Source organism: Poromitra crassiceps, assembly GCF_964638095.1.
Source record: "Poromitra crassiceps genome assembly, chromosome: 13".
NCBI classification, from domain to species: Eukaryota; Metazoa; Chordata; class Actinopteri; order Beryciformes; family Melamphaidae; genus Poromitra; species Poromitra crassiceps.
The window spans coordinates 34,732,593-34,746,413 of record NC_139644.1 but is presented as its reverse complement, the minus strand read 5'-3'; the positions used below and the strand labels follow the sequence as shown (position 1 = coordinate 34,746,413).

Here is a 13,821-nt window from a genome sequence, read left to right as displayed (position 1 = left end):
CGTTTGGTCCTGCGTACATGCAGAAGGCGCGCACTAACCGCATGAGTTGGCAATAGTTTGGTCACACCCAAAAAAGAGTGGGCCCATGGCGCATCGTTAGCCTGGGTAAACCCAGCCCCCACGTGACCTGCTCTCAGACCTCTGGTTCTCAGTCACTAGTGACTGAGAGCAGGTCTGAGAGCAGGTCACGTGGGGGCTGGGTTTACCCAGGCTAGCGCATCGTCTCCAGAGTCTCCACCCTAGAAATAAGCGGGCAAAATGTCTAGTATAGATAATGTCCAGGTATGATAGCTACAATATACATTTAGGTCCAGGGGTTGTGCCAGCCCAGAACGGTGTACAATAGGAACACTGCTGCAGACATGTTGTAGAAAGATGGGGAGCGGACAAATACTTGGAGTGAATCAAAACCCTCAGCCAGGCCAGTTATCCTCCAGAGGTGATTATGAGGCTACATCCATACCCAAAGGATCACATTCACCACTTTGGCTGTCATAGTTCATATGATTATCAACGTGTGTTTAATATGCATTTTTAGCAGTGGCCAGTAGAAGGTGCACATGGTTGATTTCAAGCTGATAGATGTGATCTGGGGTCGGTAAGTGGGCGCCCTCTACACATTGACAGGCAAAGCGTCTTTCTCATCTAAAACTGATATTCCACTGGTGGAATAGAGGAAGTGGTTGTTGAATTGTGGAATCTGCCAGTGGATGGAAAAATGTGTTTCCTGCCCCACATCCGATCCAACCCCCCTTCCTACACAAACACAAACATTACTCACTCAACACATCAGTCATGTAGCTCTCTCATCCCTGAACCCCTTAGACTTCAAGTAACAACAGTACTTATAAGAAAAGCATTGGTTGTCTGAATTTGTTCTAAATGTACCTTTGGCTTGGTGATGTTGAAAAGGAGTGACATTCAATGCCTTATTTGTACTTTGCCCCTAAGGTAACAGCATATCAATGTCAAGTGTCTTGATTTGACACACTATCAAATGATACTTTTGATACTATGTGATTTAAAAGTTGTATCTTAATGACAAAGTTGAATATATTATACCAGAAAGGAATGAATATTGTAAATAGTTGAAATAAGCACTGCAGAATGTTAATGATTATGACTGTAATACTCAAGTTGGGATAGTGCTTTGTTTTGTATTTTCATGACTTGTTCTTTTCATTTTGTTTTATAATTTTTCTTCATTTGTATATTGGTAATATTTTCTCTTAGGTTTTGATGCTATGGTATATTTGTCTCTGTCGGTGTTGAAAAGGAAATAAAAGACAATAGACAATTTGAAAAAGGACAAATTATTTTCTTCGTTGAAACGCGAATTTCCACCACTCGTTCAATTACTATATACCAGGATTACAATTTATAAAACAGGAATCTATCTATTTATCCACTGATGTACTAACAACCTTGTTACTCTATAAGCATTTTATATTTTTTCTAAAAAGTGAAAAGATTTCATGTCAAATATCACTGCTCAAGACAGTATGAAAGTGACCGTCAAAGGATCTCAATGTGTTATTAAATGTGAAATTCATTCTCTTGACTTTGATTTAACTCTGAAATACATTGCATTATGGACTTGGAAACAAAAAGCAATTCACACACAAATGCTGGAATGAAGTCTATGATTGCTGCAGATCTCGCGAGAGAAACAACCAATTCGAACGAAGACCTGGTTGCATGTTTCTCTCGCGAGATCTGGCAACACTGGTGGGTGGTCGCAGCACTGGCTCCTGCAAGCTAGACCGCAAAGCAACAACAACACAGCAAGGCTGCTGTTCCCGTCGAGTCTACGTTAACGTTACTGACATTTGGGTAAAAAATATATATGTAAATATAGGCTTGTGTTACGCCAGAAACATGGCTCTGTGTTATCATTGAATTTGACGAATTTGCAAACAATCGTTTTTATATTTTGCTAATGTTAAAAGTTAGCATCAGGCCAAACCGTTGGTTGTCGTTTCCAAGCTAGGCCCGCGAAACAGTCAGCTCAGCTAGCCTCGGAGACAAGAAGTGCACCGAGCTAACGTCCTTTAACATACAAGGGTGTCCCCGTAACGTACCTCACACCTTATCCTAGAGTCGTGTGTGCTCAAAATGAGAGGCTATGGAGACAGAGACCGGGACCGTGGTCGTGACCGGGGGTAAGTAAATAAACTGCATGCTAAGTACGCTTAGCCTGACCTTACTTGTTTTGATTATGAGGGACTTTGATTTTTGAGACGTTTTTTGTACCGTTAATAACGGTTAATTAGTGAGCAAATTATATTGTACTCCAATGTTAGCTGGCGTGATGCTTGTTTCGTTGTGTTGTAGAAGCCCTCGTTTTGGGTCCAGCAGAGGTGGGCCTCCCCCCAAAAAGTTTGGGAACCCAGGGGAACGTTTACGCAAAAAGAAATGGGACCTGAGCGAGCTCCCCAAGTTTGAAAAGAACTTTTATAATGAACATCCAGATGTGCAGCGATTGAGTCAGGTATTTTCAAATGTCACTCTCAAACCACGTGTGTTTGTGTGTGTTTGTTTATTTATTTAAATGCATCCCATTAGCTGCCGCCGAGACGACCGCTAGTCTTTCTGGGGTCCAAACACAATACACATTACATAGCGATTGTAAACGGCAAACAAAGTAAAATCCAGTCGTAAAATAACATAGTAAAATTATAAGAAAATAGTAAAATTCAATACAAAGAAAGGAAACTCAAAGAGAAACTGAGTAAAAATAAGTAAAAAGAAAAAAGAAAAACTATTTTGGTCAGCTAGTCATGTAGCTGGCCTATTGCCTGGAAATCAACTGATCTGTATAACACTCTGTACTACTATTAAAAAAACACAGAAAGAGAAGTCAATGTGGTGTCACAAGCGTCAATGTGTGTTTAATGGTGTTTGTGAGTGCAGATGGGATCTTACCTTCTATTCAGCAAAAAAAAGTTTATTGATACCATTTTCCGTTCTTTAGTTATGAGCCGGAGAAGATAGGTTGTTTTCAGCAAAAACAGGCGTTTCAAATTAGAAGCTGAGATATTCAGCCTTCACCCTCCCATAGATGGAGGAAATGTTTCCTGGTAAACAATTCCAAGACACTATAGATAGGCCTATATATAACGTTTTCTTCATATAGTTGGTGTTAGGTTTAGGCAAAGTCAACTGACCCCCCACTCGCCCCTCTGGTGGAGTGTGTGTGAGTACTTGAACTATAAATGATGCTGTTAAAAAGAAATGTAGGAGTGAAAAATGTAAAAGTAGGATGGATGATAGTCTTTGCTCAACAGTAAGGCATGTGAGACGTGTGTGTGTGTGTGTGTGTGTGTGTGTGTGTGTGTGTGTGTGTGTGTGTGTGTGTGTGTGTGTGTGTGTGAGAACACTACTCACCCCTGGTTTTTTGTTTAGTCTGTGTTGGTTTAACACATGGGGGTTGTCCTCCTGTGCTTTCAGTATGATCTCGAGGAGTTTCGCAGGAAGAAGGAAATCACTCTCAGAGGTTCAGGCTGCCCAAAGCCTATCACTAAATTCAATCAGGCCCATTTCCCTCGTGAGTACAAGCGTACATGCTGTGTTTATCTACACATACAAACCTCTGGAATTGCACCCAATTTGAATCTACTGGTACTATTGCAATAGCCTGATTTTTTTTACCCCGTCTAGAGCATGTAATGGATGTTCTGATGCAGCAGAACTTTAAGGAGCCCACGGCCATCCAGGCGCAGGGTTTCCCTCTGGCCCTCAGTGGGAGAGACATGGTGGGCATAGCTCAGACCGGCTCTGGGAAAACCTTATCGGTGAGACTCATATCCTCCCCCAACTCCTGTCCCCTTACCAGACAGATGCATTACTGTTCTGTACTCGTAGATTACAGAGCAGCCGGATCTCGTGGGAGGTCATTGTTGAAGGATGGTTTTAAGATTTACATTTACATAAATATCATCTTCTGTCATAATAAATCTCCGTGTTTATCTGTCCACAGTATCTCCTGCCTGCCATTGTGCATATCAACCATCAGCCCTACTTGGAGCGAGGAGATGGACCCATTGTAAGTAAAAGAGAGCAACAGAATATACAGAGTGCAGTCTGCCTTTTCATATCATAGGTAGTAGTAATGGGTGGAAAGGAATGTAGATTAAAAAACAACTTGATGCATGTTACCAGAAGATTGTTTTGTCATCATTTGTGTCCTCTGCAGTGCTTGGTCCTGGCCCCCACCAGAGAACTGGCACAGCAGGTACAGCAGGTGGCATGTGACTATGGAAAGACGTCCCGCCTCAAAAGCACATGTGTGTATGGGGGCGCGCCAAAGGGCCCCCAAATCCGTGACCTGGAGAGAGGTGAGGGGGATTTCCCTGTCTGGGTAATGCTGTTTTATGTTACAGAACATTAGTAACGAGACATAAACTTCATCCCTTTTGATAGCAATCTCTCTATCTCGGCCTGAACATCTGTGTCACATTATCTTTAGTACACCCACATTGGATTAAATGTGTATGTTCGTTGCATTGTGTGAAGATGATCAATTCGATTGTAATTCAACCTCCCTTTGTGTTTCCTAGGTGTGGAGATCTGCATTGCCACCCCAGGTCGTCTGATTGACTTCCTGGAGGTCGGGAAGACCAACCTGCGGCGCTGCACATACCTGGTGCTGGATGAAGCTGACCGCATGCTGGACATGGGCTTTGAACCACAGATCCGCAAGATTGTCGACCAGATCAGGGTAAAGCTGAAGGGGTTCAGTTGAATGAAAAGCGTAACAAGTTGTGTTTATGTTTTTGTAGGTTAATTAGTGGTTGACACTTGACAGCCTCTGTTGCTACCATATCCATTATCTTTTGTCTGGTTGGTATTAGATGATGAAGCAATATTTTTTTTCTTTCTGTTCTCTCTCTCTGTCTTTGCCCAGCCTGACAGACAGACCCTGATGTGGAGCGCCACCTGGCCTAAAGAAGTTCGCCAGCTGGCAGAGGACTTCCTGAAGGACTACGTCCAGATAAATGTTGGAGCCCTGGAACTCAGCGCCAACCACAACATCCTGCAGATTGTTGACGTCTGCATGGAGAATGAGAAGGACAACAAGTAAGAGGCTGGGCGCTTGGCCATTCTTATTCTTAGTTTTGGTTCATGGCTTTCTCTCGTTGTTATATTCCCTCTTTTGTCTTCCTCTTCCAACTTTGTTTTTCATGTCTTTAATTTCCTCTCCCTCCCCTCTTATGCCCAAAGTGATTATGTAGTAGGGCTGGGAATCTCTAGGCACCTCACGATTTGATTCGATTTCGATTCAGCATCACCTTAACGTAAAAAAAATCGATTATTGACATTTGTGAGTCGATTCATAATCGTCCACGTCCGCATCTCGATAGGGCTGGGCAATATAATCGATACGGCAATATATCGCGATATTTTATTTCCCGATACTGTATCGATACTTGGACGCCAAATTTTTTTTTTTTTTTTTTTTTTTTTTTTTGCAGGCCATGCCATGCCAGGCCTCTGCATCTGGTGATTCCCACTTCTAATCGATACTGTATCGATATTTCCCATATCGATGTGTTCAGTAACACTCAACACTCTGTAGTTTTGACTAAATTTGTCCACTGACTTATCTGTATAAAGTGATGTACATATTATTACACTACTTGGGTGGTACACAGGGTGTTGTATCTTTAGCTCTATTATTTAATTTTGAGTAAATTCTGTAGAATATCGCAATATATCGCAATATGTATCGCATCGCAATATATCGTGATACAATCGTATCGTGACCCAAGTATCGTGATACGTATCATATCGTGAGATCCTTGCCAATACCCAGCCCTACATCTCGATGCATCTAAGAATCGATAACCCCCCCACCACCAACCCTATTATGTAGGTCTGATATGAGTCAAGGCAAAAGCTGAAGCTAAACCCCCCCCCTTTAGTTACATGTATGTTAATGAACAATCATGTATTTTAAATGCTCTTTCCTCAGACTGCTCCAGCTGATGGAGGAGATCATGGCTGAGAAGGAGAACAAAACCATCATCTTTGTTGAGACCAAGAAACGATGTGATGACCTCACACGCAGGATGAGAAGAGAAGGGTCAGTATGAGAAGATTGAAGAGCCTAAACATGCTCACCAAAGCCTTTTACACAAAGCTTGTTTGACTGATGGCCCTTCCTAAGATTTGGTCGTGTTCCAGACAGTCTCTAACACTTTTTATGGTAACACTTTACAATAACGTACACAAATCCTATAGTAGTTACTGATAAACTAACCATTAACTAATCGCCAGTTAATCATTCGCTAATGAAAAATTTGGCATTAGTTTATCACTAGTTAATCATAGTTAATGAGTAGGTAGTCATTAGTTAATGATTAGTATCTAATTTCCTGAGTAGAGTAGTTAATCAGTACCTAATGATTACTAAATTTCAGCTCGTGAATAGAGTAGTTAATCATTACTTAATGATTCCAAAATGTCAGTGCGTGAATGTATTAGTTAATCATTAGTTAATCATTAGTTAATCTTTTTGTGTACCCTATTGTAAAGTGGTGCATCATACTCAGTAGTTTATGAATACTGAATCATTACCTGTCCATTAGTTACTCTTTTCGCACCCTAATATAAAGTGAAAGATATCCTTATCAAATAAACACTCCCTCCAGGTGAGATTCGAACTCTGAACCCCAAGATTGTTAAATTGTAAGTCTGGTTCTCTACCATCTGAGCTAACCAGCCTGTTACTTGGTAGAGCCATACTATAGGTCTGTAGAGTCAGAGACTAAGTATTATGTCCTATCCACATACTACTTTCTGTTCAAGTACTTATAGTTTTTAAGATATATTCCACCCAAATACTACCTTCTCTCCAAATACTTATAGTTTTAAAGGTATATTCCATCCAAATACTACTTCATGTCCAAGTACTTAGGTATGTTTCAGCCAAATACTACTTATGTCTAAGTACTTGTAAGTACTTGGACAGAAAGTAGTATTTGGGTGGAATATACCTTTAAACTATAATACTTGGTCTCAGGCTCTACATTCAATAGTATGGCTCAAACAAGCAACAGGCTGGTTAGCTCAGATGGTAGAGAACCAGACTTACAATTTAACAATCTTGGGGTTCAGGGTTCGAATCTCACCTGGAGGGAGTGTTTATTTGATAAGGATATCTTTCACTTTATATTAGGGTGCGAAAAGAGTAACTAATGGACAGGTAATGATTCAGTATTCATAAACCACTGAGTATGATGCACCACTTTACAATAGGGTACACAAAAAGATAAACTAATGATTAACTAATACATTCACGCACTGACATTTTGGAATCATTAAGTAATGATTAACTACTCTATTCACGAGCTGAAATTTAGTAATCATTAGGTACTGATTAACTACTCTACTCAGGAAATTAGATACTAATCATTAACTAATGACTACCTACTCATTAACTATGATTAACTAGTGATAAACTAATGCCAAATTTTTCATTAGCGAATGATTAACTGGCGATTAGTTAATGGTTAGTTTATCAGTAACTACTATAGGATTTGTGTACGTTATTGTAAAGTGTTACCCTTTTTATGACCCAAGATCTCTGGTGTGATGATCATGTCCGTCAAGTTCTGAAGGTGACAGTTACCCGGTTTGCCTCCTAGGTGGCCAGCGATGTGTATTCACGGTGACAAGAGCCAGCCAGAGAGAGACTGGGTGCTGACAGGTACAACAAAGACGTGGGACATGTCCTTTTGTGCCCTTTAAGTTGTCGCAGTGTCATTCCCTTTTATTTGATGTTGTCTCTCTTTGAAGATACACCACTCAGCTCATAGTCCTCAATCCTTCATGTTGTGTTGCAGAGTTCCGTAGTGGCAAAGCTCCTATCCTCATCGCTACTGATGTGGCCTCACGTGGTTTGGGTATGTCATGTGTGCTCAAAAGCAAAACAATATTTCCTCAGAATAACCACCACACACTAGATAATATAATCTGTAGAATAATATAATGTGAACAATGATCAGTATATAATTATCACTATTTTACTGCATGTTTTTGCTCGGTAGATTTGTAGTCAACCACACACTCACGCACATTATTTCAAACAACGGACATACTTGTTAGATACGGCATGTATCTGAGAAGTATATCATATTTGAAGCGGGGCTTTTAAGCCATTTTGCCCTATTGAATAAGACAAATACTATGACCATAGAAATGATGTTGTATAAAATGTGAAGATGTAAGGGGTATGGTTGATGAAGCAGCCCCTTACAAGATGGCAAGCCATTTTTTGAACCTAATTCTATGTTCGTTTGTTTTCTTTTTTTATTTAATTTTTTATTTATTATTTATTTGTTTTTTTGTTTCCAAGTCTCTCTTCCGGCAACTAGAAGCACACAGGCCCTCGGGAGCCTGCAGCCGGACCTAGGCATGACAAATCGAAACCTGAGTTGGGGAGAGAGACGGCCTGATTAATCAATCCCAGCCACAGCCATCAAGCCCTCAAACAAACCTCTCCCCCCTTCCAGGACACTGGCTGCCTGGGCGACAAGGGTGGGGGAGCGCGGGCCGCTGCTGGGCTTCCAAATTTGAACCTGGGGTTGGGGGCGGCGGTCAGTTGAGAGGGCAAAGAGGGGGCTATGGAGGAGGGTGGACTCCCCTCAGCCATGCCATCACTACAGTAACGCTCCACACCAACTGTAACAGAGACTCAGCACAAACATTTAAATTACCCAGAGACCTTTTGGACTTTTGCCATAGTGTGTTTTTATCACTATGGGATACTGATTACGAAACCTTTCCTGCACAGGCCTTCAGGAGCAACATTACCATTGATAAACATGTAAACTAGCTTGTCAGACAAGACAAATTTCCCCAAATTGGACCCATGGATACACTCGATCTTCTATGATAGCCTTATTGGAGCTCTGATAGCCTTATTAAAGTTCCCTGAAGCTGAGATACAGTGGTGCGTTACAAGAAGACAACTGCCAGGAAGTGAGGGAGGGAAGAAGCCAAAGCCGGGCATGGACGGCTTTGCCGGAGGCTCCCCTCTACACTGCCCCCTGCAGCCCCCTGATGCCAGCCCCTGACACCCCACACCACTGGCTGTGCCCGGCCGGCCTCTCCCTCTGCGGACGTCATGTCTGGTCCTGGCTGGCAGGAGTCCTGGCCTGGAGGAGCCGCCTCTCTGTATCCATCTCCCTCCCTTTCCACTCCTCTGTCCTCCTTTCATTTCTTTCACTCTCTTCCGCTCTTCCTTTTGTCACAACTTTTCTCCTTTTCAATCAGTTTCCTTCTTTCTCTTTACTCTTCACCTTCTCCTCTCTCCTCCCACTACCCTTCACCTTTAACTTGCACTCCTGTTTCTGACCTCCGTCTGTCTGCTTAGTCTCCCTTTTCTGACACCCCCCCCACCCCCATATACTTTGGCTACTTCCTGACTGCCAGTCCAGTTTGTAAATAACTCCTCATCGCTCGATGGTTTGCAAAAGGGTACTTTGGCACAACAGACAGCAGTTCCCTGGCAAAGCTCTGTCAGCTCTCCTTTCAAAACAAAAACAAAACAAAAAACAGCAATCTCCACCCAGTCACCTTAGTGTCTGTTTCTTGTTACTGCACTTGAATAGCTGGGCTCATAGATAACCACTGCCAGACCCTGGAAGTGACCCGGGAGACATTTGGAACAAGCCACACCCATCTTAACCTTTTGAGAAAATCTCAACTGCCACTCCCCAATGGCCAGTCTATGTGACAAAGTGTTTAGATCTTCTCGACTCATCACCATGAACCAGAAATGCCCAAAGCCAGAACCAATTTCTGTCAAAAAGACTGTGAGACGTGAAGAGGCAGAGATAAGAATGTGGTCATATCCACCACAGTTTCCAGCATTGGGAGGGATGTGGAGGAGTGGCGAGGTGGGAGGAAGGACCGGTGTTTTGTCCTGTGCGCTCTCCTCCTTCCCCTGCAGACCTCCCAGGACTGGTGAGGGGGACAGAGGGGGCAAACCTTGTAAGTCACCTCTAAAATCTCTGAAACAGGGTAAGTGCCTCAACCCCCCTCCCACCTTCCCAATCCCCTCCGCCGCCTTCGTCGTGCTCCAAAAGGAGACTTGCTTTTCCTCTAATCAGCAGTGTTTTCAAAGCCCTTTGTCAACTGTAATGAGAAACAGACCTCCCACTTGCTAAAGACATTTCCACAATTTGTTTCCCCCAAAAAATAACTTGGTTTTCTCAGTTGATTTGTATGCTTCCAACTCTTTAATCAGCGTTTTTGACTGCTGCATAGATTTTTATTTTATTTTTACCCAAGAATTACCTGATCATTATTTTAAAAAAAATTAAGGTGACTTACCCCAAGAAATGTGTTTCTCCCTTTTGACATCTTCAGGCAGTTCAGTTGATCTGTAGATTACACTGCACATGTCATCTGTTTGCATGTGGGCAAGTACTTAGCATTAATTGGCATGGTAAGTAAAATCAATGTCTAATTGTGTAATGCACAAGTTCTACCAAATAGTCATCATTTGACAGGTAAGTGAGGCTCTTGGAGGATGATGGGTGTCTTGCAGGTATTGTCTGTTTGCGTGTCCCCAATTCCAAAAACTCAAAACCAAAATTCCTGAATGGAGCACATTGATTCATTCAGTTGTCAGTGTTAGTTTTGTTCTAACTTGTGTTTTTCTCTCTTGCCCCCTTGTACCATACCGCCCCTCCTGCTCCAAATCGAAGATGTTGAGGATGTCAAGTTTGTCATCAATTACGACTACCCCAACTCCTCGGAGGACTACATCCACCGCATCGGCCGCACGGCGCGCAGCACCAACAAAGGCACGGCCTACACCTTCTTCACCCCGGGGAACCTCCGGCAGGCCCGCGAGCTGATCCGGGTGCTAGAAGAGGCCCGTCAGGCCATCAACCCCAAACTGCTGCAGCTGGTTGACACTGGCCGTGGTGGGGGCGGCGGAGGAGGTGGTGAGCAAACAACCTCAGTTTAAACCTGTGAAAAGTGGAAGATACATATTTCATGTGGTGGACATAAATTAGATAGATTAGTCAATTGACACAATAGCTGCAGGCCAGTTTGTAACAGAAAATTACACATAGACGACGCGCAGCTTTACTGTATGACAGTAGACTAAATATAAAGTTTTTAAAATGATGGAGTTGGTACGACTGAGTTGGTGCTGCCTGTTGTGCATCAACAGACAGCAAATGTGAATGGGATCAGGTGGTGGTTTGACAGAATTGCATTCTCTTTTCTATCTGTCCCCTCTCTTCTCTGTCTCTGTCTCGTCTGCAGGGGGCCGTTCTCGTTTTCGCGGCGGCGGCGGCGGCTCCAACGCCAACAATCCCAACCTGATGTACCAGGACGAGTGTGACCGGCGAATGCGCTCGGCGGGCAGTGGCGGCGGCAGCAGCAGCAGCAAGGACAGCCGGGGAGACAGCGGCAGCTTTAGTCGGGACAGCCGTGACGGCCGCGGGGCGAGCGCCCGCAACGGTGAGCGCTCCTCCTCCTCCTCGTCCTCCTACAGAGAGCGCAGCAGCAGGGACGCAGGGCGCAGCTACGGCTCAGGCTCCAGCTCCTACGAGCAGTATCAGAACAGCAGCAGCAGCAGCGTGAGCAGCAGCCAGTACAGCAGCTCCAGGGCCGGCTCTGGGTCAGGGGGCAGCGGAGGGGGCAAGGCCCTGCTGCCGTCCCCGTCCGGCCCCCAGCCGCTCATGGCCCAGCAGTTAAAGCCTCCCCAGCCCATGGGCCTGATGGGCCACTCGCCTTTTCAGTTTGCGTCTCCATCGTCCGCTCCTCCCTCAGGCAGGAAGTAATGCGATTGGAGAAAAACGCGCACACTTACATGTTCACAGACATTTTGTTTTATCCTCAAAATCAATCCGAAACATCTGACTTTGTAAGGTTTTAGCTTTGAGTCCTTGATGATTTTACCACTTTTACCACGTCAACATTCCAATTATTAGCTTGTTTGGGTTGCAACACATTAGTGCACTGTGCTTTGAACTTACTGCCTTGGTGATATTATATTTGAGTGGTAAGTTGGTAAGTGGTCATTTCTTCAACATCAGATGCCATGACGGCTAGATTTGGACTGGATTCCCAAATTGTTTCTGATGAGATCTTTCATGAACGTCAAATGAATCAACTTTCATCAGTTACTGTTTGGCTAAAACTGACTTGTGTCAGTTGACTCAGTTTGTCACGATTGTCTGCTAACTTGAAAACAAGTACACACCTTTTTGTACACCTGTTTTTGTATTGTGAGCCTCTTGATGTGAGCTGCTTGAGTGGATTTCTAAAGTATCTGATTTTGCCTTTAGGTGTATCAAAGGTAGGTGCCTCAGTTACTTTCTCTTCTTTTGTTTCTATAATGTTATATGTTGTAGGTTTAGTACATAATATCCTTAGTTTCATGTTTGAAACTTTGTAAGCTGCAAGAATTATGTTGAAGGTAAACCCTGAAGATCTATAGCTCTTAAACACACTTATTGTTAAAAAGATTGTTCTCATGTATGTATACTCTGAGATTTTCCCTTTTCTTCTTTAGAACATGTTTTCTTTTAACTCTTTACCGTAGTGTTCATTTTAGGAGCATTAATTTAGAGAAAACATACATGGATAGCCATAGCACCATGTCACAATCACAAGCATGTGTCCAACGACAATTGATTGTGGGCCGTTAATCACTAGTGTGGTTAAGTCTTAGTACAGTGATGTATAAGCTATGTTGGTACAGTAAGCCATGTATAGCAACCAACAGCATGTTCACTTTTTACCCTGTTTTGTTTTTCAGGTTTCAATAAAGCGTTTCAGTGTAACATTGTAGTTCCTCGCATTATGGTGTGAAAGTGAAAAGCAAGAGACAATTAGCCTGGATAAACCCAGCCTTCAACGTGACGTCACAGGCTATGCCTGTAGCGTAAGTCGTGACTGATAGCACATAGAGGTCACGTGGAGACTGGGTTTACCCAGGCTAAGGGACAATAGCTTGTTAAATGGTTTTAGACTAGGGTTTCAGCCCCGAGTGCGGCCTCGCCCCAGCTCACGTGGACCCACCTGCTCTATTGGCATGTGCAGTGTACATTTGCTCAACTTCACATCACTGATGACATCACAATTCTCGAGTGACCATCACTGATGCCATCGAGTGCTTGAGTGACATCACTGATGATGTCGTAGATATTGTGACATCATTACTGACCAAAATCATCACAAATCTCACAATGTGGGAACATAAACGTTACCAAAATTGCAGACACAGTTGGCACTTACGGAAGATTACTTCATTCAACAGCCAATCAGAAACGACACTTTAATATCTTGAAGTGAAATAAAAACAAAATGGGTTGTTACTGTATGCCTATTGCCACTTTTATTTAAATACAACACTTTATTACCCAAGACAAGAGGACGTGCACATATTGGGCTTGAACTCACGAGCCTTATTTCAGTAAGCAACTGACATACAGTGTGCCCCCATGGCACTGCCACTGCTGCGGTTTCTCCTCTGTTGAGCAATTTGAGCCATAATCACCAGAAATGGCTGTAATATAATTGAGCTTCTAGTTAACTTAGTAAGCTGATCTAAGAGTCAAGTCCATGTGTGTGATGTTCATGGTGCAGCCTCTCCTCAGCAGCAGCCTCTGCCCTGGTTGAGTGAGGAACGTATCAGGTTCTTTCATTGCAGAGACCCGGGTTCGAATCTAGCCATGGATATTTCCTGCATGTCATCCTGTCTCTCAGCATACATCAATAAAGCCTGAGTTTATTGTGAGTTTAACTACTATATGGTCTTGGATTTGGATATGGTAATATCGTGATGTC

The 13,821-nt window shown here is 43.1% G+C and overlaps 1 protein-coding gene across 1 annotated transcript; it reads left to right on the top strand.

The window, feature by feature from the left end:
- The first annotated feature begins 1,872 nt into the window (after window positions 1-1,872).
- On the top strand, window positions 1,873-12,791 carry LOC310788152 (putative ATP-dependent RNA helicase DDX17). Its single transcript, XM_083649673.1, has 13 exons — window positions 1,873-2,162; window positions 2,335-2,491; window positions 3,451-3,547; window positions 3,661-3,794; window positions 3,980-4,045; window positions 4,196-4,337; window positions 4,560-4,720; window positions 4,907-5,079; window positions 5,975-6,085; window positions 7,650-7,711; window positions 7,848-7,907; window positions 10,719-10,961; window positions 11,290-12,791. Exons 1-13 carry the CDS (start codon window positions 2,116-2,118, stop codon window positions 11,808-11,810), a joined length of 1,974 nt encoding a protein of 657 aa, XP_083505799.1. The 5' UTR covers window positions 1,873-2,115; the 3' UTR covers window positions 11,811-12,791.
- The last annotated feature ends 1,030 nt before the right edge of the window (window positions 12,792-13,821 follow it).

What these genes read in the sequence shown, in the direction of transcription:
- LOC310788152 (XM_083649673.1), top strand. Translation starts at nt 2,116, where the DNA reads ATGAGAGGCTATGGAGACAGAGACCGGGACCGTGGTCGTGACCGGGG. An exon ending in AGATTGTCGACCAGATCAGG is followed by an intron (nt 4,721 to 4,906) that starts GTAAAGCTGAAG and finishes GTCTTTGCCCAG; the next exon opens with CCTGACAGACAGACCCTGAT. An exon ending in CGCAGGATGAGAAGAGAAGG is followed by an intron (nt 6,086 to 7,649) that starts GTCAGTATGAGA and finishes TTTGCCTCCTAG; the next exon opens with GTGGCCAGCGATGTGTATTC.